Source organism: Carassius carassius, chromosome 39 (assembly GCF_963082965.1).
Source record: "Carassius carassius chromosome 39, fCarCar2.1, whole genome shotgun sequence".
In the NCBI taxonomy this organism is placed as follows: Eukaryota; Metazoa; Chordata; class Actinopteri; order Cypriniformes; family Cyprinidae; genus Carassius; species Carassius carassius.
In genome coordinates this window covers 6,614,128-6,637,345 of record NC_081793.1, presented here as the reverse complement: position 1 = coordinate 6,637,345, position 23,218 = coordinate 6,614,128, and the positions used below count along the sequence as shown (strand labels likewise).

General features: G+C 37.3%; 1 protein-coding gene across 1 annotated transcript in view; it reads left to right on the top strand.

The window, feature by feature from the left end:
- erbb2 (erb-b2 receptor tyrosine kinase 2) overlaps window positions 1-23,218 on the top strand; it is a 39,238-nt gene that overhangs the window by 2,486 nt on the left and 13,534 nt on the right. Inside the window, exons 2-11 of the mRNA XM_059530581.1 lie at window positions 15,291-15,442; window positions 15,867-16,056; window positions 16,839-16,967; window positions 17,057-17,128; window positions 17,592-17,707; window positions 17,804-17,945; window positions 18,034-18,162; window positions 21,285-21,411; window positions 22,482-22,555; window positions 22,724-22,814. Coding sequence (XP_059386564.1) covers window positions 15,291-15,442; window positions 15,867-16,056; window positions 16,839-16,967; window positions 17,057-17,128; window positions 17,592-17,707; window positions 17,804-17,945; window positions 18,034-18,162; window positions 21,285-21,411; window positions 22,482-22,555; window positions 22,724-22,814 — 1,222 coding nt within the window. The remainder of the gene's footprint in view (window positions 1-15,290; window positions 15,443-15,866; window positions 16,057-16,838; window positions 16,968-17,056; window positions 17,129-17,591; window positions 17,708-17,803; window positions 17,946-18,033; window positions 18,163-21,284; window positions 21,412-22,481; window positions 22,556-22,723; window positions 22,815-23,218) is intronic.

The following is a 23,218-nucleotide window of genomic DNA, read 5'->3' as shown; positions in this document are numbered from 1 at the left end:
TAATAAACAGTTATTAGTTTCTCTCCAAAACAAATCTTCTAAGTTTAGGCTATGAAAACGTCAATCCAAAAACAAATTAGTTTTAAGCTGAAGCTGATGCCTACCTCTCTCATTCTGCTCAAATCCAAATGTTTCCATGTTCCCGACGTATCTGGATGCTAAAATGTTATTTAATATAAAGAATATAGAATGACAGTAAATGTATAATAAGTAACGCTGTATATGCATCCGAAAGTCAGACTCCAAATTTCATTCTAAGAATTATTTTGAAGTTAATATAGCAAATGAAAACTGTTAAGCTTCCGGGAAATTTGAGAAGCTCCGCTAGGCTATTTTAGTTCCCCTCACTCCACAACAAAATAATTTCAATTAACAGTATTTAGAAAAGAACAAGAAATTAAAAATATAAGAAGCTATAGCCATATTAAAGGTCCCGTTTTTCGTGCTTTTTTGAAGCTTTGATTGTGTCTACAGTGTGCAATATAACGCGTGTTCATGTTTCGCTTGTAAAAAAACACAGTATTTTTTACATAATTCACCTATCTGTAAACTGCTGTTTTCACTGTCATAAAAACAGGCTGATGACTTCCTTGTTCTATAAAGTCCCTCCTTCAGAAATACGTGACGAGTTCTGATTGGGCCAGCGGTTCCTGTGTTGTGATTCGACAGCAGCTGAGCACGCACTGCCCTCCTGGAAATGCAATTGGACTAGTTTTGAGAAGCAAGTGGGCAGGAGCATGTGCTGGAGATGTACTTATAATCACAGGAGCGTTTTTACTGACGAGATGCGCATGAAAATCGCATTCGATTTTTTTGCACAACCCCAACATCTAGTTAACAAAGCGAAACAGCGTTGCCCTTTGTGTAATAAGTTACAGAAACTGTTAAACGCACCAACTTAACATCTCCACCTTCAATACCACGACTTAGGTGCCCTTGAGCAAGGCATCGAACCCCCAACTGCTCCCCGGGCGCCGCAGCATAAATGGCTGCCCACTGCTCCGGGTGTGTGCTCACAGTGTGTGTGTGTGTTCACTGCTCTGTGTGTGTGCATTTCGGATGGGTTAAATGCAGAGCACAAATTCTGAGTATGGGTCACCGTACTTGGCTGAATGTCACTTCACTTTCACTTTCACTTTCACTTAAATAATAAAATACACTTACCGGTTGTGGTCCATAAACAACGCCTTCTCCAGACAAAGAGGGAACTGCTCCATCTTTCAGGAATAATCTTTGTGTGAATCCGGCATTAAACTGATTGAGATTGAGGAAGCTGTCCTCAGCAAAATGTGCTGCACATAGTTTTACATGTGGATTATAATTTTCGGGAACCGAGTTAAACATAAATTGTAACCATTAATCTCCAAGTACAGCGTCCCTGGGAAGCCCAAACAAAGGTGATTGAACTCAGAGATGAAAATAACAGCGTTTCAAAGACATGGCGACAAACACAAATGCAACTCTTCCTCTTCTCCGTCGGAGCGCAACAAGGCCACGCCCCCCTGTTTGTGTATTCATGTGGGCGGAGGTTAGTGAAAAAAACTGTTTTAGTGACGTCATTACTGCAGGAACTAGAGGGATGTAGTCCAAACGGGTCGTTTTTTGTAGGCGAATTCATTGCATCATTAATGCAAATTTTGATAATCGTAATTAAAAATCGCAATTACAAATTCAAGGGAATAATCGACAATCATGATTTTTGTCATAATCGTGCAGCCCTACTTAAATATTTGTTTTTTTATGAGCCCAAATATTCTAATACAATATTTTTGAAAAATGCCCATCTCTAGTACTTTTAAGGGGACACAAACAGTGTCGCACAGTAACCAACTAAACAAATTAACAAAATATAAAAAGCATGTAATTTATTGGTGTCAAATTCTCAAACAATTACAGCTGTTACCTAAAAATACTGATCAAATACAAAATATACTGTAAATAAATAAATGCGCAAAAACTCCATTATAATATAATGTTATGTCTCCCATTAAAATCAATTTATGATGTATTTACATTCACAGCTTCATGTGACAATTGTCTCTGTAGAAGCGCTTAACCCATAACTAGATAAAAACGAACGTAACAAAAATCCCTTTTCAAAGAGAGTTTTATTGTGCAAACTGAACAGCTAAAGAAAATATCAAACACATATGAGAAAAAAATCTAGATAATCAAAATCTAACTCAATGCACTTGTCGACTATCATGCAAGCAATAAACAGTGGTATAACTGTGGCTGTTGTTGTGTTTGGTTACCTGCAGAAAGGTTTCTATATGTTAAGTATGTGCAAAGTCTTCCTCTTGTTAGGAATGCCTGCATGCATTAATCCAGCATATGCAAACGTACATCCCATCAGTATTTTGGTATGCGTATAGCAGTGTGTCAGAACACACGTAATACACGCTTCACAAACACAGAGACACAAGGTCTGGTCCAAATCCTGTTCTTCCTGTCGGTTGAGTAATTCTTGTTTGTTGTGTGACTATGTGCAAGAGAGAAAGAATAGAATATGCACTGATATGTTTTGTAAAAAGCTGAGAACGAAGACGACAGTTATGAAATTAAGTATATTTCCATGCAATATTATGCACTATATTTGTGACTAACAATGTTTTGTTTATGCCCTTGATTCACAAATTGAATTCAGAATCATTGTGTTCACTTAAACGTTTGAGTGACGAGCCTTTGAGTGTTTTTGTCACTGCTGTGTTAGTTTTATTGATCTTGATGCATTGGCTAGTCCCTTCAGCAGCATTTAAGGTCAATGACCAGAGGACGCAAACAAAGTTATAAAACCCCTAGTAGACCCTGTTCCTGTGCCCACTGATAAAGGATCATAAGGGACATCTTTGAGACAAGCTTTGGTGTTTCTCTTTTTATGGCCGAGGTCAGGAGCTGGTAAGCAGCAGTTGATCTTTGGTTGCTGTAAATGTTCAGCTTGTACTCTGTTGTCTGTAAGATCAATCTCCGTGGCAGCAGCGGTTAACAGAAGTTGGCAGCTGAAAACCTATTGAAAGTACACGCTACTAGTGGAGTACACACTCTACTTCCTGTTTGGCTGCACACCAAGAGTAGGTGTGGTGAATTTGCTCACTGCACATGTAAAGAGCACTGATTTATATTCAATCTGTCTCTCCTGTGCTGTTGTTCTAGAGGCCGTGAAGAGAACATATGCCTTGTGACACAACAAGTTTCCAGTGACACAAGGAATGTGTCTACACCAGTGTGTAGGCGATGGTCACTTGTTTTGCTACTACAAACATAGGGCTCTTAGAAATCCTTCTTATTTTTTCCGATGTTGTGTTTTATTTTTTCCAAAAACCTTGACCTGAAGTCAACAAAAGAGGGGCCCCTACAGTATTCCACCAAAATAAAAGCTTGATGGTTTACCGTTTGAAAATAATTGAAATCAGCCATAAATATTAGTATTGTTATTTTACAGTTATTAATATTATTTTTCACATATACCTTGTTTTTTCTGTTTTCATTTCTCTGAATTCAGTTTTAATGCTTAAATTAACTTTTAGTAATCAAAAACCATGTCCAATTAATTGAAATAATGAAACCTATAGAATTTAACAACAATTTATTAAAAAAATAAAAATAAATATGAACATTTCTAGGGCTTTATGACATCCAATTCTGGCTTATTTTTACAAAATTCTGTTTACCATTTTAATATTTCACAATTCGATTCGATTGACAATTCTGATTCGATTTTCTCAAAACATTTTTTTTTAAACAAAATTAGATTTAAGACAAATTATAAATAAAAAGGTGTCCTTTTATTATTGCTAGGACAAGATGCTGCACATTTCTTTGTGAAAAGTAAATTCAGCAAAACACTGTTGCTCACATTAATTTGATCCTTCTGAATTCTGTTCTAGAAAATGTCTGATTTTTTTTTTTTTTTTTTTTTTTGCGTTCCGGTAGGCCTAGCCTATTTGTTTTAAAAAATCCGACATACAGCGCATTAGATCCTGACAATGTGCATGCATACGAGGACGAGGACGAGTGCGTCATTCAGCACAAATCCAAATGTTTCCATATTTGCAATGTACCTGAATGTTAAACTATTATTTATAATGTAAACTACTTACACATACGCACATAGACAGAAAAGATTATCCTCTTCATATGAGCAAAAACATCCTTGGAACAGCAGAGAGGACCGGTATACGGTCTATTTTAACTGACCAGTGTAACCTTTTAAATGTTAAGTTGACTGTATTTTATTTTGATAATGAACAGACTGCGATGTAAGTTTGAATCGCTAGAATATACGTGTGCTCCAGGCTCCGACGCGATCGAAACAGCTGAGACAGAAAAAAAACAGGGTTAGGAAATTGTTAGATGCAATGCCTCTGGATGCTGTTCGAGATAGCCTTCATTAATGGCTTAATTTGTTCTGGTTTACAGGTTTCTTTTCTTAAATCTTCTAATTTCGTAGGTTTATTTTATTATCTTTCACTTTTAATCGCATCTCTTACTGTGTGTGGTAAACACGGGAAAGGAAATTAAAGATTTCATTAATTAATAATTTGTTCGATTTATTAATTTGTTCCCTTATTTCAGTTAAATCATGGGTTATTTAGGGAACAAAATTAATGAAACATGGACAATTGCCAAAAATTAATAAGTCGTAGAAACAAATTAACAGGTTGTAGGAATGATAGATCTGACTATAGAAGTTTGCGCTCTGCAAGTGATCGACGCCTTGTGGTACCATCCCAAAGAAGTTCAAAATCACTCTCACGGACCTTTTCCTGGACTGTGCCCAGCTGGTGGAATGACCTCCCAATCTCAATCCGTACAGCTGAGTCTTTACTCATTTTCAAGAAACAGCTAAAGACTCTTTTTCGCCTGCACTTAACCAACTAACACTAGCACTTTTCCTTTTCTTGTCTTTTTATTAAAAAAAAAAAAAAAAAAAAAAAAACCTACCTATGCGTTCTATACTAGACTAACTGAGACTTGTCATGGCACTTGTACACTGTTGTTGTTCTCTTGTTGACCTGACTGCTTCTATTGTTCTCATTTGTAAGTCGCTTCGGATAAAAGCGTCTGCTAAATGATTAAATGTAAATGTAAATGTAATGTAATGTAAATGTCATGTGTCCTGCAGCCCTGCAGAGTGCAGTTATCTGATGAAATGACTTCCCTATTTGAAACCATGTGTTTATTCAAATTTCATTAATCAAAAACAAGAAAATTTTACCATTGATTATTTATTAGTTTAATAACTTATATTTATCTTTAATAATTAAATACAATAATAATTAGCTAGCTACTGTAAATTCATTGTCATGACTGGATTCTGCGCTTCACTCCGTATCACAGAAATCATAATGCATTAACCTTAAATTATAAATGGGACATAGCTGTATCTGCACAGGATGATGATATTCTGAATAGGTAAACATGTTCGATGCGTTTCTTAGTTTTGCAGCCGCTTTCTGACCACAGTTTTTGTAAAAGACCTTCAAGGACAAATAAGCATTTGTCTTTTCTATACAAAAAGTATTCCCATACTAGTGCCAATTTTAACCCATATTTTGACGTGGGATAGAGATTAGAGATAATGGCCTCTGTCTCTGATGTTGTATCAGCTGTACGTGTGGGTGGAGCAAGAGAACAGTTCGGGCCGTTCACATATCGCGTCTTTTGCGCGCTCAAGTTCGTTATTTCAAATGTAGCAAATGCGCTCGTTTTTTCCAGGCGCGTCCGCACCGCATCGAGTTAAAAACATCTCAACTTTCAGAATGCCGCAAGCGCACCGCAGGTCATGTAGCTTCATCACCTTTTCTGTAACAATGTTGAAATCTCAGCCAAGATGAAGGAACATCTGATCATAGCTGTATATGGATTGCCATTTTTAAATAAATTTAGTAGCAGAGCTACTGCAAGCAATTTTTTGTGCTGCAAATTCATTTATCCATTGCTGAAATTTCCGCGTCTTCATGGAGAGAGCAGGTCATGGTTGCTAAGCAATGGCAGACGCCTCAGGACCGCGAGTGCCCGAAGGCTTTGGGAAAAAATCAGAAAGCAGCTCGTCTAGCTTTTCCACGCGTTTTTAGATGCGATATTTGAACGTCCCCTTAGGTGGAAAGTTATTGCCTATATATATATATATATATACACACACACACACACACATATACATACATAATATCAGATTGTAGCCATATTTCTGCTAGCCATATTTCTGCTTTAATTTGATAAAAATGTTTATTTATGCCCTGGTCCTATTTAAATACACTCTCTCAAATATTTCTCAAATGTCAGCTAGATGACAAGCTCAACTGCTCAACAGCTAGATGGTTATCTGTCTGAAGTCCCCATCCCCAGAAGTGATAACAGTCTTGCCTACTGGAGAAGTAATGCACTTTCTGGTCCTACAGAGAACAATTTCAAATGCACTTCACCTAAATGCACTTTGTTTTTATGAGAGAACAGTTCATTTTAAAACCTTTCTGCAGGCCAGTAGGCCTGTACATTATTATTTAATATTCACATGAGTTTGAATTTTATTTTATACTGATCATTGTGGCAATGTGCTTAATAAATATTTGCATAATTTGTAATTATGTATTTTTATGTTTTTTATAATTTATGTAATTGTAATTATCTTTGAAACTTTAATATTAATTTATGCAATTGCAATGTCTTCATTTTAGTGCAATGGTACTAATAATTGGCATAATTTATGTAATTGTAATTATCTTTGAAACTTTAATATTAATTTATGCAATTGCAATGTCTTCATTTTAGTGCAATGGTACTAATAATTGGCATAATTTACATTTACATTTTCATTTAATCATTTAGCAGACGCTTTTATCCAAAGCGACTTACAAATGAGAACAATAGAAGCAGTCAGGTCAACAAGAGAACAACAACAGTATACAAGTGCCATGACAAGTCTCAGTTAGTCTAGTACAGAACGCATAGGTAGGTTTTTTTTTTTTTTTTTTTTTAATTAAAAGACAAGAAAAGGAAAAGTGCTAGTGTTAGTTGGTAAAGTGCAGGCGAAAAAGATGAGTCTTTAGCCGTTTCTTGAAAATGAGTAAAGACTCAGCTGTACGAATTGAGATTGGGAGGTCATTCCACCAGCTGGGCACAGTCCAGGAAAAGGTCCGTGAGAGTGATTTTGAACTTCTTTGGGATGGTACCACAAGGCGTCGATCACTTGCAGAGCGCAAACTTCTGGAGGGCACATAAGATTTAACCAATGAGTTTAGGTAAGTTGGTGCCGTGCCAGTGGTCGTCTTGTAGGCTAGCATCAGTACCTTGAATTTGATGCGAGCAGCTACTGGTAGCCAGTGTAACCTGATGAGGAGAGGAGTAACGTGAGCTTTTTTTGGCTCATTGAAGATAACCCTCGCTGCTGCATTCTGGATCAATTGCAGAGGCTTGACAGTACATGCAGGAAGGCCCGCCAGGAGGGCATTACAATAGACCAGTCTGGAGAGAACAAGCGCTTGGACAAGAAGTTGGGTTGCTTGCTCTGACAGGAAGGGTCTAATCTACCTAATGTTGTATAAGGCAAACCTGCAGGACCGGGTAGTTGTAGCAATGTGGTCTGTGAAGCTTAACTGATGATCCATCACAACTCCTAGGTTTCTAGCTCTCCTCGAAGGAGTAATGGTTGATGAGCCCAGCTAGAGATGTCACTCAGACAGGCTGAAATGCGAGCAGCTACCGTCGGGTCATCTGGTTGGAATGAGAGGTAGAGTTGGGTGTCATCAGCGTAGCAGTGATAAGAAAAGCCATGCTTCTGAATGACAGATCCTAATGATGTCATGTAGATTGAGAAGAGAAGTGGTCCAAGTACTGAGCCTTGAGGAACCCCAGTAGCAAGGTGGTGTGATTTTGAAACATCACCCCTCCAAGACACACCAAAGGATCTGTCAGAGAGGTAGGACTTAACCCACAGGAGTGCAGTTCCAGAGATGCCCATCTTTCTGAGGGTGGACAGGAGAATCTGGTGATTAACAGTGTCAAAAGCAGCAGAAAGTTCCAGTAAGATGAGTACCGAAGATTTTGAAGCTGCTCTTGCTAGTCGCAGGGCTTCAGTAACCGAGAGCAGAGCAGTCTCAGTTGAGTGGCCACTTTTGAAGCCAGATTGGTTGCTTTCCAGGAGGTTGTTCTGTACAAGGAACATAGAAAACTGGTTGAACACAGCTCGCTCAAGTGTCTTTGCAATGAATGGAAGAAGGGATACCGGTCTGTAGTTTTCAAGAAGCGCTGGATTCAGAGATGGTTTCTTGAGCAGTGGGCTTGCCTGAGCCTGCTTGAATGCTGAGGGAAATGTTCCAGAGTGAAGAGAGGAGTTAATAATGTGATTAAGCGAAGGCATGACTGAAGAAGAGATCGCTTGAAGGAGGTGAGTGGGGATCGGATCAAGTGGACAAGTAGTAGGATGATTGGACAGGAGAAGTTTGGAGACGTCCATCTCTGAGAGTGGGGAGAAGGAAGAGAAAGAGTGTGCGTCGGTTATTGTGAAGTTGTCCTCAGTCTGCGGTGTGGAGAATTGGTCGCTGATGGATCTTGTCTTATTTGTGAAGAAAACTGCAAAGTCGTCCGCTGTAAGAGTCGATGGAGGAGGTGGTGGCGGCGGATTAAGAAGAGAAGAGAAAGTCTTGAAGAGTGTCCGAGCATCACAACAGCTGTTAATTTTGTTGTGGTAGTAGGATGTTTTAGCCGTGAAGACATTTGCAGAGAAGGAAGAGAGGAGAGACTGATACACACTGAGGTCTGTAGAGTTTCTTGATTTCTGCCATTTCCTCTCAGCAGCCCTGAGTTTAGAGCGATGTTCACGAAGAACCTCAGACAGCCAGGGGGCAGATGGGGCAGTGCGTGCTGGTCTAGACAACAGTGGGCAAAAGTTGTCCAAGCAAGATGTTAAAATGGAGCAAAGAGTGTCCGTAGCGCTGTTTGTGTCCAGAGCAGAGAACTGAGAGAGTGCAGGAAGCGAGGATGAAACCACAGAAGATAGGCGAGATGGAGAGAGTGAGCGTAGGTTCCGTCGAAAGGTGACCTCCGTTGGAGTGTGAGGCACTTCAGGAGTAAGTGCTAGGTTAGCAGTAATGAGGAAGTGGTCTGAGGTGTGCAGTGGAGCAACTGAGGAATTGTCCACAGAGCAACAGCGCGTGTAGATGAGGTCCAGTTGGTTGCCTGATTTGTGAGTCGCTGTAGTAGACACTAGCTTGAGATCAAATGAGGAGAGCAGAGTTTTGAAGTCAGCAGCCTGGGGTTTATCTAGGTGGATGTTGAAGTCACCAAGCAGTACCAGAGGAGTACCATCTTCAGGAATTTATGTAATTTTAATTATCTTTGAAACTTTAATATTAATTTATGCAATTGCAATGTCTTCATTTTAGTGCAATGGTACTAATAATTGGCATTATTTCTTTCGGTGTTTCGGTTTTCGGCCTTGGTTTTCTCTTTTTCGGTTTCGGCCAAGAATTTTCATTTCGGTGCATCCCTATTTTAAAACAAAAACAGAATCCATGAACAGACAGGTTTTTTGTTTAATGCTACACCTATTCGCAGTCTAAATCCTTTGTGTTAATGCAAGCAAAGTCTCAAATGCTAATAGTTTCTGTATTTGGTTAGTTTTATAACAATGTTGCAGGACAATATTTTGTTTGTTTGTAAAAAAAAAAATATTATTATTGTTAATGCATCAAAGAAATTATTTGTGGGTTTACTTGAATCAATAAAATAATTGTATTTAGGACCACACGATTAATCAGAATAACACCGAAATTGCAATGTGGCTAAGTGGAATAGACAAATTGCAAAGGCTGAGATTTAATTTAACATATATGTGCTGTGTCTTTCAGAGTGAAGCATAGCACTGTGTTCTTTTAAACACAAGCAGCTCGTGTTCCAGTGTTTTCTCTGACTTTAGCTTAAAGGTCCCATGACATGGATTATTTCCTTTTCTTTAAATGCTTTTTAAAGTTTCCTTAGGTGTACTTATATTGTTAGTATGAGTTTTACATTTAAATTTTAGAAATAAAAGCATTTTTATATCCTGATAATAGCCCTCTGGCTTGAATGCTCTGTTTGAAGGGGCGTGTCTGCTGTGAGACTCCGAGTAAACAACAACTGTTGTGATTGGCTGACATCTTTGCATTTGAAATGCGTATTACATGTGGACCCCTCTCAAATATATATATATATATATATATATATATATAGATATATACTACAGCTGTTGAGATTAACGAATCGTGGATTTGTTGATTATATAATTATTTTTTCGATCTTTTCCCATCACATGAAAGGCTGCAGTGATGAGCATTGAGTAGACAGAGTCTGTTTATCGCGTGAAGGCAGTGATCTCGTCATTATTGCATCACGTTTTCTCTCACAAAATGCATTCACCACGACTAACAGCAAACACATGAATACACCACATGAATACAGTAAGAGCTCCGTTGTGCAGCATAACAGCGTCATTCATTGTAACGGCAGTTTGGGCAAGAGTGCAGATAATATATACTCGGGATGTGTATCAGCTCCGAAAAAAGGGAGCGTTCTTTGATCGCTCTCTGTAGTTAAAAATCACAATTTAAATAACAGATTTGTTTCATGCTACTAATAGAAACAACGTGAAGTTGATCGTTTAGTCACTGGCTTGATTCACTGATGCATAAACAGTATTAAACTATTTAGAAAGAAAGTCTGTGTGAACTTGAATGATTAGCTACACATCAGAAACCACTGATCGCAGATCAGGCATTAATGAACACTGTTACTCACTGTTTGTGCCGGTGCTGTCGAATCCATATCATAAAAGTCTGTTTGTAACGCCTGTGTCCTGACATTGCGACTTAATTATATGTAAATATTTGGGCGGGCAAAGCAGAGAAAGGGGAGGTAACATTTCTCTTTACAACGTCACAAAGAGGAGATTCCAGATCAGCCCGTTTGAGCTTCCATTTTCTCAAAGGCAGAGAAAGATAGTAAAATCTCGATTTGCACCGATTAAAATTTTTAGAAACTTGGGGACCACATACATGCTAGGGGAAGTCATATTAAAGTTAAAAAACCTCAGAAAGTGAAATTTTCATGTCATAGGACCTTTAATAGTTTTATAAAGTTGTCTAAATCAATATAACACCCAGGCCAATTAACTGGCTGATATTTGGTTATTTTATTGGTGATGCTTGTCTGATAAACAGCAGCAGTATTCTTTATTTGTCTGCATGGGGAAATTATGTTCCTCTTCATGGGACCACATACTGCATCCTCAAGTGCACACTATGGGGAATGCCATCAGCATGACCGGTGTCTGTAGCACACTGCAAATCCATTGGATAAGTGGGCGCCTGCAATGCAATGTTAATCAGAATCCACTCACCGCTCAAAACACCAAAGTTTTGTTCAGTGCTGAGTTAAGCAAGCTTACGAATCCTCACATTATAACAAACAAAGTGTAGACATGCTGTAAATAAGGGTTGCTTCTAGGAAATTTATGGTGGCCCAAATGAAACCTCAAAGTTAGTAGTTGAGGATAGTTTCCATTTCATGTGAATATTAAAGTATGGTTCCTTGTTCCATCTGTTCGGTCTGCATTGTCTTCAGAAACATAGCTGTTTGAGGATAGTTGTGATCCCAACGTGGAAATATTTTTATGGTAATATCTCACTCTTTCACCTTTTTTTTTTTTCAAAGTTTTTTTTGCCAATGAAAAACGAATAATTTGGAGAAAAATAAAAAATAATTGTTTGTGGGGGGTGGGAGGGGGGATTTCATAGCGGCCTAAAAATGCAACTTTTATTAAATGTTTAATAAGCTGTTGTTAAGTTGAAGTTAAGTTTCAATAATCTCAATCTTTCAATAAATGTTTGAATGTTTTCAGTATTTCAGGAAGATATGCTTTTTGATTACTAAAATGTATTTAACCATTAAAATGGAATTCAGAGAAATGAAAATAGAATAAATACATAATCCAAAAAAATTTAATGGAACAAAAAAAGAACATGGGAAGTTATTATTATTATTTATTATTATTAACTGTACAATTAAGTATTTAATAAAAATAAAATAATAATAATAATTTCATTGCTGGTTTGGGAAGGTGGTCAGCGCATAAGGTGGTCAATGCATGTTATAAGTCACTCAAAGTCACACATCGAGTGTATGTGTGTGTAAACTTGTTTGTTTGGATGTCATTGGTGATACATTGTGGTTTAAAACACCTGCACTTCAGGTTTGAATCAGGTTTGAGTTGGAGTAAAAAAAAAGGATTATTTAGAAACAGAAGTACAATGAGAGGGAAAGAGAAAGAGGCCACATAGGCATGGACTAATAGAGTTGTTTTCTATTCAAGACAACCAGCCACCCCTCACTTACTCAAGCACAGAGACGAGGGAATGTTAGGGGGATGAAAGAGGAGCAACAAAACTTGGAAAGGAAATGTGAACTGGAGAAAACAATGACTTTATTATTCAGTCCCATCAGCATGCATACATATGTCAATTCTGTTTGTACACAAAAACAGCTCTTTTCGATATAATGTGTACTGATTTATGAATTATGTACAGGAAAAACTGGAATTAACTTTGAATATTATCGAAAAATAGACTATTGAACCTGCAGAGAGAGTTTTTAAATCATCTAGGTTTACAGTCCAGTATGGTCCAGTGTTACCCTGCAGTTTACAGTGCACTGAAGCTAAAGTGAAGTCAAGTCCACCTTTATTTATATAGTGCTTTTAACAATACAGAATGTGTCAAAGCACTTTACAGTATTAAATAGGAAAATAGTGTGCCAATAATGCAAGATGACAATAGTAAACACTCAAGCTGCAGAGGACTCATCTGGTTCCTGTGGTTTTGTCCCGGTGGCCATCTAGAAGAAAAGGTCTTCACTGGAGCACGACTGATATGGGTTTTTTGGGGCCAATACCGTTATTAATGAGTAAAAAATGTGGATCAGCCGATATTCTTTGTGTATATTATTGTATAGTTCCAGTCAAATGTTAGGACACTTTCCAGTTCGTGTGTCCAAATATTTGACTGGTACTATATATAGAATACAGTATACATAAATAGAATATATACATACATACATACATACATACATATATATATATATATATATATATATATATATATATATATATATATATATATATATATATATATATATATATATACAACCCGAATTCCGGAAAAGTTGGGACGTTTTTTAAATTTTAATAAAATGAAAACTAAAGGAATTTCAAATCACATGAGCCAATATTTTATTCACAATAGAACATAGGTAACATAGCAACTGTTTAAACTGAGAAATTTTACACTTTTATCCACTTAATTAGCTCATTTAAAATTTAATGCCTGCTACAGGTCTCAAAAAAGTTGGCACGGGGGCAACAAATGGCTAAAAAAGCAAGCAGTTTTGAAAAGATTCAGCTGGGAGAACATCTAGTGATTAATTAAGTTAATTGATATCAGGTCTGTAACATGATTAGCTATAAAAGCTTTGTCTTAGAGAAGCAGAGTCTCTCAGAAGTAAAGATGGGCAGAGGCTCTCCAATCTGTGAAAGACTGTGTAAAGAAATTGTGGAAAACTTTAACAACAATGTTCCTCAACGTCAAATTGCAAAGGCTTTGCAAATCTCATCATCTACAGTGCATAACATCATCAAAAGATTCAGAGAAACTGGAGAAATCTCTGTGCGTAAGGGACAAGGCCGGAGACCTTTATTGGATGCCCGTGGTCTTCGGGCTCTCAGACGACACTGCATCACTCATCGGCATGATTGTGTCAATGACATTACTAAATGGGCCCAGGAATACTTTCAGAAACCACTGTCAGTAAACACAATCCGCCGTGCCATCAGCAGATGCCAACTAAAGCTCTATCATGCAAAAAGGAAGCCATATGTGAACATGGTCCAGAAGCGCCGTCGTGTCCTGTGGGCCAAGGCTCATTTAAAATGGACTATTTCAAAGTGGAATAGTGTTTTATGGTCAGACGAGTCCAAATTTGACATTCTTGTTGGAAATCACGGACGCCGTGTCCTCCAGGCTAAAGAGGACGGAGACCTTCCAGCATGTTATCAGCGTTCAGTTCAAAAGCCAGCATCTCTGATGGTATGGGGGTGCATAAGTGCATACGGTATGGGCAGCTTGCATGTTTTGGAAGGCTCTGTGAATGCTGAAAGGTATATAAAGGTTTTAGAGCAACATATGCTTCCCTCCAAACAACGTCTATTTCAGGGAAGGCCTTGTTTATTTCAGCAGGACAATGCAAAACCACATACTGCAGCTATAACAACAGCATGGCTTCGTCGTAGAAGAGTCCGGGTGCTAACCTGGCCTGCCTGCAGTCCAGATCTTTCACCTATAGAGAACATTTGACGCATCATTAAATGAAAAATACGTCAAAGACGACCACGAACTCTTCAGCAGAGGCAAAGGCAAGAATGGGACCAAATTCCAACAGCAAAACTCCAGCAACTCATAGCCTCAATGCCCAGACGTCTTCAAACTGTTTTGAAAAGAAAAGGAGATGCTACACCATGGTAAACATGCCCCGTCCCAACTATTTTGAGACCTGTAGCAGAAATCAAAATTGAAATGAGCTCATTTTGTGCATAAAATTGTAAACTTTCTCAGTTTAAACATTTGCCATGTTATCTATGTTCTATTGTGAATAAAATATTGGCTCATGTGATTTGAAAGTCTTTTAGTTTTCATTTTATTAAAATTTAAAAAACGTCCCAACTTTTCTGGAATTCGGGTTGTATATATATATATATACATACATACATATACATATACATATACATATACATATATATATATATATATATATATATATACATATACATATACATATACATATACATATACATATACATATACATATACATACATACATACATAATTGCTATGAGAACCCTGTTCAACATAATCTCATGACAAAAACAGGGTTGAGTTTAGCATTGCAGCTTCTTGCTTGCTTCTTTCTGTTTTTTAAATACAAATTGTACGTCTCAATAGAAATCACATTGTACAAATTTATATGAAATGGCAGTTATGGTTTCTTGTAAAAACAGGTTGGTTTATTTGTCAAATAGGGTTTCAGTTTCCAATGTTTCCCTCACACTGCTAGATGTCAGTATGTCCAAGATGCATTTTATATTGGCCTGTGTGATGTAAACAAAAATCACTGTGTGAACCTTCGAAAGGACTAATCTAGGGAGAAAAAAACCATTTAATTTTATACAGGCCTTCTGATGTGAGCATCTTTATTTTATTTTTCAGTATGTCTTGGGACTGATATGAAGTTGGCTTTACCCTCCAGTCTTGAGAATCATTATGAAATGCTCAGGCTGCTGTACACGGGCTGCCAGGTTGTTCATGGGAACCTGGAGATCACACACCTGCAGGGAAATCCAGATCTCTCCTTCCTGCAGGTATGGAACTGTTGTGTGTTTGTGTGTGTCTCTATAGTGCTCTTTATTACACAGCAGATGCATATAGGTGCTTAACCATTTCTACATTCCTGTTCATTTTCTTGCTATTGTGTAAATTATCACAGTATAATTCATCATGTGTATATGCCTGAGTTTGACTATAGCATATTTCTGAAAGTCTACAACAGTTGTTTATAGATAGGCTTATGCTTTAAATTGCAAAAGCATAATAATTTTAAAAAGCTCAACAGGTAGGCCTAGTGAATTACATGCATGATCCATCTTAGCGTACTACTTCAAGTAAAAGTTATTTTACAGCTGATAAAAATAATATTATTGCTGTTTATTTAAGCTTCTCACTTATAATGAGTCTCAATGTCAATCGAATTATGAAAAGATGTGCTCATGTTCTGTTTGTCTGTAGGGGATTGTGGAGGTTCAGGGGTATGTGCTGATAGCTCACGTCTCAGTGCGCTCGGTTCCTCTGGACAATCTGCGTATCATACGAGGCAGTCAGCTTTATAACTCCAGCTATGCTCTCGCTGTACATAACAACATCCACCACAGTCAGACGGGACTCGGCTTGAGAGAAATACGCCTCAGGAGTCTTACAGGTAAGGAGTGTGGGACATGGTGAATTAAAGGGTTTTTTAAAAAACTCAAAAGTTTGAAATGGTATTACTGACTACTCTCATTCCTTCAGTAACTTGAAGTTAAATGGATGGTGAGCAGTCTAGTTAGGGGATGCCGCAAATAAGATTATATTCTCTATGTAAATGAATTCAATTTTATAAGGAAATGTCGTGAAATTGTGAATATAGATTTTTATGCTCAGCTCTAAAACATTTCATGCACTTTGTGAGTACTTAATCCAGCTCAAATGATAAAATCAGACTGTCATTTGAGAGTAATTGCTAGTGTGACTCATTGGGTGGCAAATGTTACTAGTTAGTAACTATTTACTATAGAACACAACACAAAGTGGTTTTCTGATTAGAAACATTTGTACACTATAAGTATAATAGAACAAATTAAAGTAATGAATAGATGCATTGCACTGATAGTCATTTAAGATTCCCAAGGTCATGGAAAAATCTGGGAATTTTAAAATTGTGATATCTAGGCCCGGAAGGTCATAGAAATTAATATAATTTTAAGAACTCATAGAAAACTCATGACATTTCTATAGCAAATTCTCAAATTTTCTGTAAGATCTTGTGGGCAAAATGGTCCATTGTGAATGGTGTAGCAATACAAAGTGGTCACTTCAAATCAAGTTGCTTTCTTTTGGTCAAAAGAGTGAACTTGCATGAACAAATTTGCTCAGCTCCAAAATATTTCCTTTTTTAATAGTGAGTGGAACCATGCGAGTAAAACTATTGCTTACGTTTCACAGAAATCTTGCTTGGTGGGGTTTATATTTGGGGAAATCCTCAACTTTGCTTTCCTCAGAATATTAACTGGGAAGACACTGTTACTAAAGTTGAAAGCAAACCGCTGCACCTGCAAGACATCCCGAAGAACTGTGAGTTAACTTCAAGAGAACTATGTCATCAGACATCAGACGGTTTCATGCGTCACTGTTATTTCTCAATAATATTTCTCTTTTTTCAGGTCCCAATTGTTCTCCAGATTGTCCTTCAAACAGTGGATGCTGGGGAGAAACAAATCAGGACTGCCAAACATGTGAGTGTCACTGGCATATTGGACAGTTTTTTTGGGTTTGATAACAAGAAATGTTGGGCTTAGAATTGATTAAGTTTAAATTAATTAAGATTGCCTTTTAAATTCCAGTCCATCTCATTTTACTTGACAAAATAAACTTTCATGTCCCAGAATGCTATGATTTGTGCAGTATATTATGTAATTGTATTATTTTGTAATAAAAATAATTATATATATATAATTAATTTATTTATTTTTTAACGAGTTATGGACATATTTTTTTGTGCTGTGTTGCAAAATTAACATCTGTCTCGACAACTTCATTTTAACAGTATTAAATCAAGTTTAAATGAGAGAAGATTTCTGATCAGGTCAATGCTACATCTTCTATCAGGGATTAAAAAGAGATATTTTTACCAAATTAATTATTTGGGTTTTTCCGTGAGACGTAATGAAATTTACATGTAGCGCTTTTTCTCTACAGTGACCTCGGTGCATTGCTCATCTGGCTGTTTGCGCTGTAAGGGCACAAAACCCAATGACTGCTGTCATGTACAGTGTGCTGCTGGGTGCACGGGTCCAAAAGACACGGACTGTCTGGTAAAAAGATCATAAATATCGCATTTATATAATTCATATCTAATTGAAATATGAAAATAATATCTGTTTTGCCCCATTTTGTTTTTGCATCTTTAGGCCTGTCGTCACTTCAATGACAGTGGGACATGTAAAGACAACTGCCCCCCACCCACCATCTATGACCCAAACACCTTTCAGTCCAAACCCAACAAGGACAAAAAGTTCAGCTTTGGAGCCACATGTGTTAAACAGTGTCCCCGTATGTCAAACTTTGTTTTATGTCCAAAGGCCTTGCTTTTTCTTTCTCTGTGAGAATATTATATATGCTGTACTTTCTACACCTTTAGATAACTATTTGGCAATGGAAGTGGCATGTACAATGGTCTGTCCCAAAGCTAACAAGGAAGTTATCACTGTTGAGCCAGATGGCCAAGAAACACAGAAATGTGAAAAGTGTGAAGGAGAGTGTCCGAAAGGTCTGTATGTATAAATGTACATATTTTGGCTGAAATGTACATAACGTTATGCTTCTAATGGTTCAGACTGCAATTTAAAGTGTCATTGAGTTCCAAAATGTGTGAAAAAGCACTTCATAACAGTTGTTTTTATCTATCTATCTATCTATATATATATATATATATATATATATATATATATATATATATATATATATATATATATTAGTGCTGGGCGGTTTGAACAAAAATTTATATAACGTTTTTTTTCTAAATTATGCCGGTTTCCCGGTTTATGACGTTTTTTTTTTTTCATGCATAATTAGGTGTATAATGCATTTTCTGCTGGTTGATATTCCAAGACGTGCTTTTAGCCCAACAGCACTTGCATAAAATGGTTGTTTGGTCGACGTCGGATTTTTGTAATCCAAGTTCTTCCGTGTCATGTTCTACTAGTTCTGCAGCATCCATCTTCCCTGTAACGCCTGTTTCACACATACTCTGCCTGCAGTGCATATGCAGTCCGCAGCACGGACTCATTGTGCTTTCACACAGGACGCGTTTGCAGTCCGCTACTGATCCGCGTCTGTGTAGTTTTGTTTTGATTTCATATCATGTAAAAAAAAATATATATATAAAAACAACGCATTATTCATGCATTTTACTTCTAGGTTTGTATAATAAGCTGCTCAAGCAAGCACCAAAACATTTAAACACAAGAATAATCCTACTTTTCTTGTTAAAATATTTAAAATTAAAACACCACAGACAGAAACAGTCTCGTGCCTTTTGCATTTAAATCTTCATCACAAGCAATCCCACGGGTCTTAATGAACTTTGTTTTTCTGCTCCATAAAAGTGAATTTATGTATTGTTTTCCTTGTTTATCTAAAAGTGCTCTTTTTATTGTTTTAAACCTAGCAAAAAACCCATTTGTTGCATGTGAAACAGCTTTAATTAGTATACAGTCGTGGCCAAAAGTTTTGAGAATTACATAAATATTGGAAATTGGAAAAGTTGCTGCTTAAGTTTTTATAATAGCAATTTGCATATACTCCAGAATGTTATGAAGAGTGATCAGATTAATTGCATAGTCCTTCTTTGCCATGAAAATTAACTTAATCCCAAAAAAACCTTTCCACTGCATTTCATTGCTGTCATTAAAGGACCTGCTGAGATCATTTCAGTAATCGTCTTGTTAACTCGGGTGAGAATGTTGACGAGCACAAGGCTGGAGATCATTATGTCAGGCTGATTGGGTTAGAATGGCAGACTTGACATGTTAAAAGGAGGGTGATGCTTGAAATCATTGTTCTTCCATTGTTAACCATGGTGACCTGCAAAGAAACGCGTGCAGCCATCATTGCGTTGCATAAAAATGGCTTCACAGGCAAGGATATTGTGGCTACTAAGATTGCACCTAAATCAACAATTTATAGGATCATCAAGAACTTCAAGGAAAGAGGTTCAATTCTTGTAAAAAGGCTTCAGGGCGTCCAAGAAAGTCCAGCAAGCACCAGGATCGTCTCCTAAAGAGGATTCAGCTCAGGATCGGAGTGCCACCAGTGCAGAGCTTGCTCAGGAATGGCAGCAGACAGGTGTGAGCGCATCTGTATGCACAGTGAGGCCAAGACTTCTGGAAGATGGCCTGGTGTCAAGAAGGGCAGCAAAGAAGCCACTTCTCTCCAAAAAAAACATCAGGGACAGATTGATCTTCTGCAGAAAGTATAGTGAATGGACTGCTGAGGACTGGGGCAAAGTCATATTCTCCGATGAAGCCCCTTTCCGATTGTTTGGGGCATCTGGAAAAAGGGTTGTCCGGAGAAGAAAATGTGAGCGCTACCATCAGTCCTGTGTCATGCCAACAGTAAAGCATCCTGACACCATTCATGTGTGGGGTTGCTTCTCATCCAAGGGAGTGGGCTCACTCACAATTCTGCCCAAAAACACAGCCATGAATAAAGAATGGTACCAAAACACCCTCCAACAGCAACTTCTTCTAACAATCCAACAACAGTTTGGTGAAGAACAATGCATTTTCCAGCACGATGGAGCACCGTGCCATAAGGCAAAAGTGATAACTAAGTGGCTCGGGGACCAGAATGTTAAAATTTTGGGAAATTCTGGGAAACTCCCCAGATCTTAATCCCATTGAGAACTTGTGGTCAATCCTCAAGAGGCGGGTGGACAAACAAAAACCCACTAATTCTGACAAACTCCAAGAAGTGATTATGAAAGAATGGGTTGCTATCAGTCAGGATTTGGCCCAGAAGTTGATTGAGAGCATGCCCAGTCGAATTGCAGAGGTCCTGAAAAAGAAGGGCCATCACTGCAAATACTGACTCTTTGCATAAATGTCATGTAATTGTCGACAAAAGCCTTTGAAACGTATGAAGTGCTTGTAATTATATTTCAGTACATCACAGAAACAACTGAAACAAAGATCTAAAAGCAGTTTAGCAGCAAACTTTTTGAAAACTAATATTTATGTAATTCTCAAAACTATTGGCCACGACTGTACATTTATTGTGAAATGACTGCATTTCCGTATCAATCCATGTTCATTTTTCCCGCGAACAATGCGCTTTCACTTTAATTCAGCACCTGCAGCACAGCAAAAATAGACTCGGTACGTAAACGATCACTGCACTGCTGCAGACGCACTGCTCCTGGAACACACTGACGGACTGCAATAGCGTGCAGTGTGAACGCTGGAATCCGTTAACATGGGTGCGTAAAAAAAAAATGCACTGCAGACGGACTGTGTGAAACAGGTGTTATAACGTAACACCAGAGCACTGCTGTGTTTACCCTCACCACGCCTCGCAGTCGCTGCTTAGAAGTGCAACATTGTAAAGGGTCCGTCTGAAACAGTGTCGCGCGGCCGCGGCGCAGCATATTGTTTGTTCCGAACGTTGAGTAATTAAATACATCTGTATGGCGGTATATTAATAAAAAATATCGTAACGAAAATATACACCGGTTTTCGGTATGAACCGGTATACCGCCCAGTACTAAAATATATAAATATATATATATGTATGTATATATATATATATATATATATCTTTGCATATACTATATATGTCAGTATCATTTCTCCTATTCTTATACTATTAATTTACATATGTGCTGTCTGTTAGTGTGTTATGGACTAGGAATGGGAAACCTTCAAGGGGTTTCAGTGGTGGATGCCACCAACATTGGCATGTTCGTTGGCTGTGAGAAAATCTACGGCAGTTTGGCTTTTCTTTCAGACTCCTTCAAAGTGTAAGCAAGGACAGTTGTTCAGCTAAAAATTCCAATGCTGGTTCTCATGTTGCTTGTCTTTTGGTTCTGTGCCACACACACACACACACACACACACACTCACAAAAAGATATTAAGAAAATTTCTCTACAAAAAGTATCATAAAAGTGATCATGCACTATTAGTATGGTAGCTTTGTGTTAGAAACAGAATGAAATTTAAGAGCTTTCATTAATAATTTTCTTCTGTGCTGCAGCTCTCAAACTCTCATTAGCTATGTTTGCAACCACATATTTTTATGCAAGATTTTAATAAATGTTTTATTCGACAAGGAAACGTGCATAAACTATGATGGAAGCATTTACAGAATAAATTCTCAACAAAAAACTCATGTGATCATGTGATTGAGCAACTGGACTAACCGGCAGATCAATCCCATTGCACACATCTAAAATATTGTTGTCATTCTGAAATGCCTGAGCAAGAATCATCAAAATAATTTGGTTTACTTACGTCCCAGAACTGTCGCTCATGATTGTGCCACAAAATCAGACAATTGCCCTTTGAAGGCAAGATAACATAAAAGCATTTGTTATTGCATTTCATCTGCTGTGGTTGCGAGATCTTTTTTTATTATTTTATTTCTCATGATTTATGCCAGTTTCCCAGGAAGTGAAGATTTTGTTCTCTTAAACACATGGGATGGAAACATTGCTTTATTTGCAAATGTTTGATGCAATATTCAGTTTTTTCACCCTCCACACAAGTTTAATTCTTAAATTTTGATGGAGAGATAGCTATTGACCTTAAACGTGGCATGACGTTTCTTGACATGTCAAGGTTGAATATGTATAATACCTTCTAAAGCTTGAAAGCTCCTGCTTACTGAAAAGCTTTAATTATACAGAAAAAAAGTTCACTTATTGTGTTTCACAGAAGAAATAAAGACATATGGGTTTGCAATGACATGAGTGTGAATAACAAGCTGACTTAAAATAATTTCTTCTAATTTAAATTCTTCTATACATGATTGGTTTGTTAAACCTATTGTTACACTTATTGTATTAAAATCTGCTGTGTTGTTCATACAGAAATGCAGCTACCAATTCATCTGGAATGCAGCGGAGTGACCTGGAGAAGTTAAAGACAATAGAAGAAATCACAGGTGAAGATCACAGTTCAGATAGACTCGGATCATAAAGATTTTAAAGGAAATATGAATCTATACAGTAGATGTCTGTATTTTGAAAGCTAAAATCTGCATAACAGCGGTACTAGCTGTACCAGCCAATCATTAAATGAAATTTGCAATAACATTATATTTGTATTTTAGGATACCTGTACATAGATGCATGGCCAGACAATTTGCTTGATTTGAGTGTTTTTGAGAACTTGAAGGTAATCAGAGGAAGAATGCTTTACAAGTAAGTATATGTATTTGGTTCTTATTTGAAATGTAGCTCTTCTTTTGTTTTTTGTTCCCCATATCCTGTTATCTATTTCCGTCTTTAAACATGTGATTTGCTAGACTATTTACCCACTTTTCTTGTTTGTCTGACGCAGTTAGACTTATCAAACCTGCAGTTTCCTGTTAGCTATAAAGGTTAATGATTATCCTGTACACCTGCTTCATGATATATCAGTTTTCTTTTCTATTCTAGTCTATTCTAACCACACAGACTGAGGAAAGAATGTTCTTAGTTAATTTATGAAAGTGTAGGTTACACTTTAGAAGTCAAAATAATGATTGACACACAAATGGGGCTATGGTAGATTAGTAACTTTATCACCTGAAACACACCAAGAACGATTCAGCATTATAACAAGC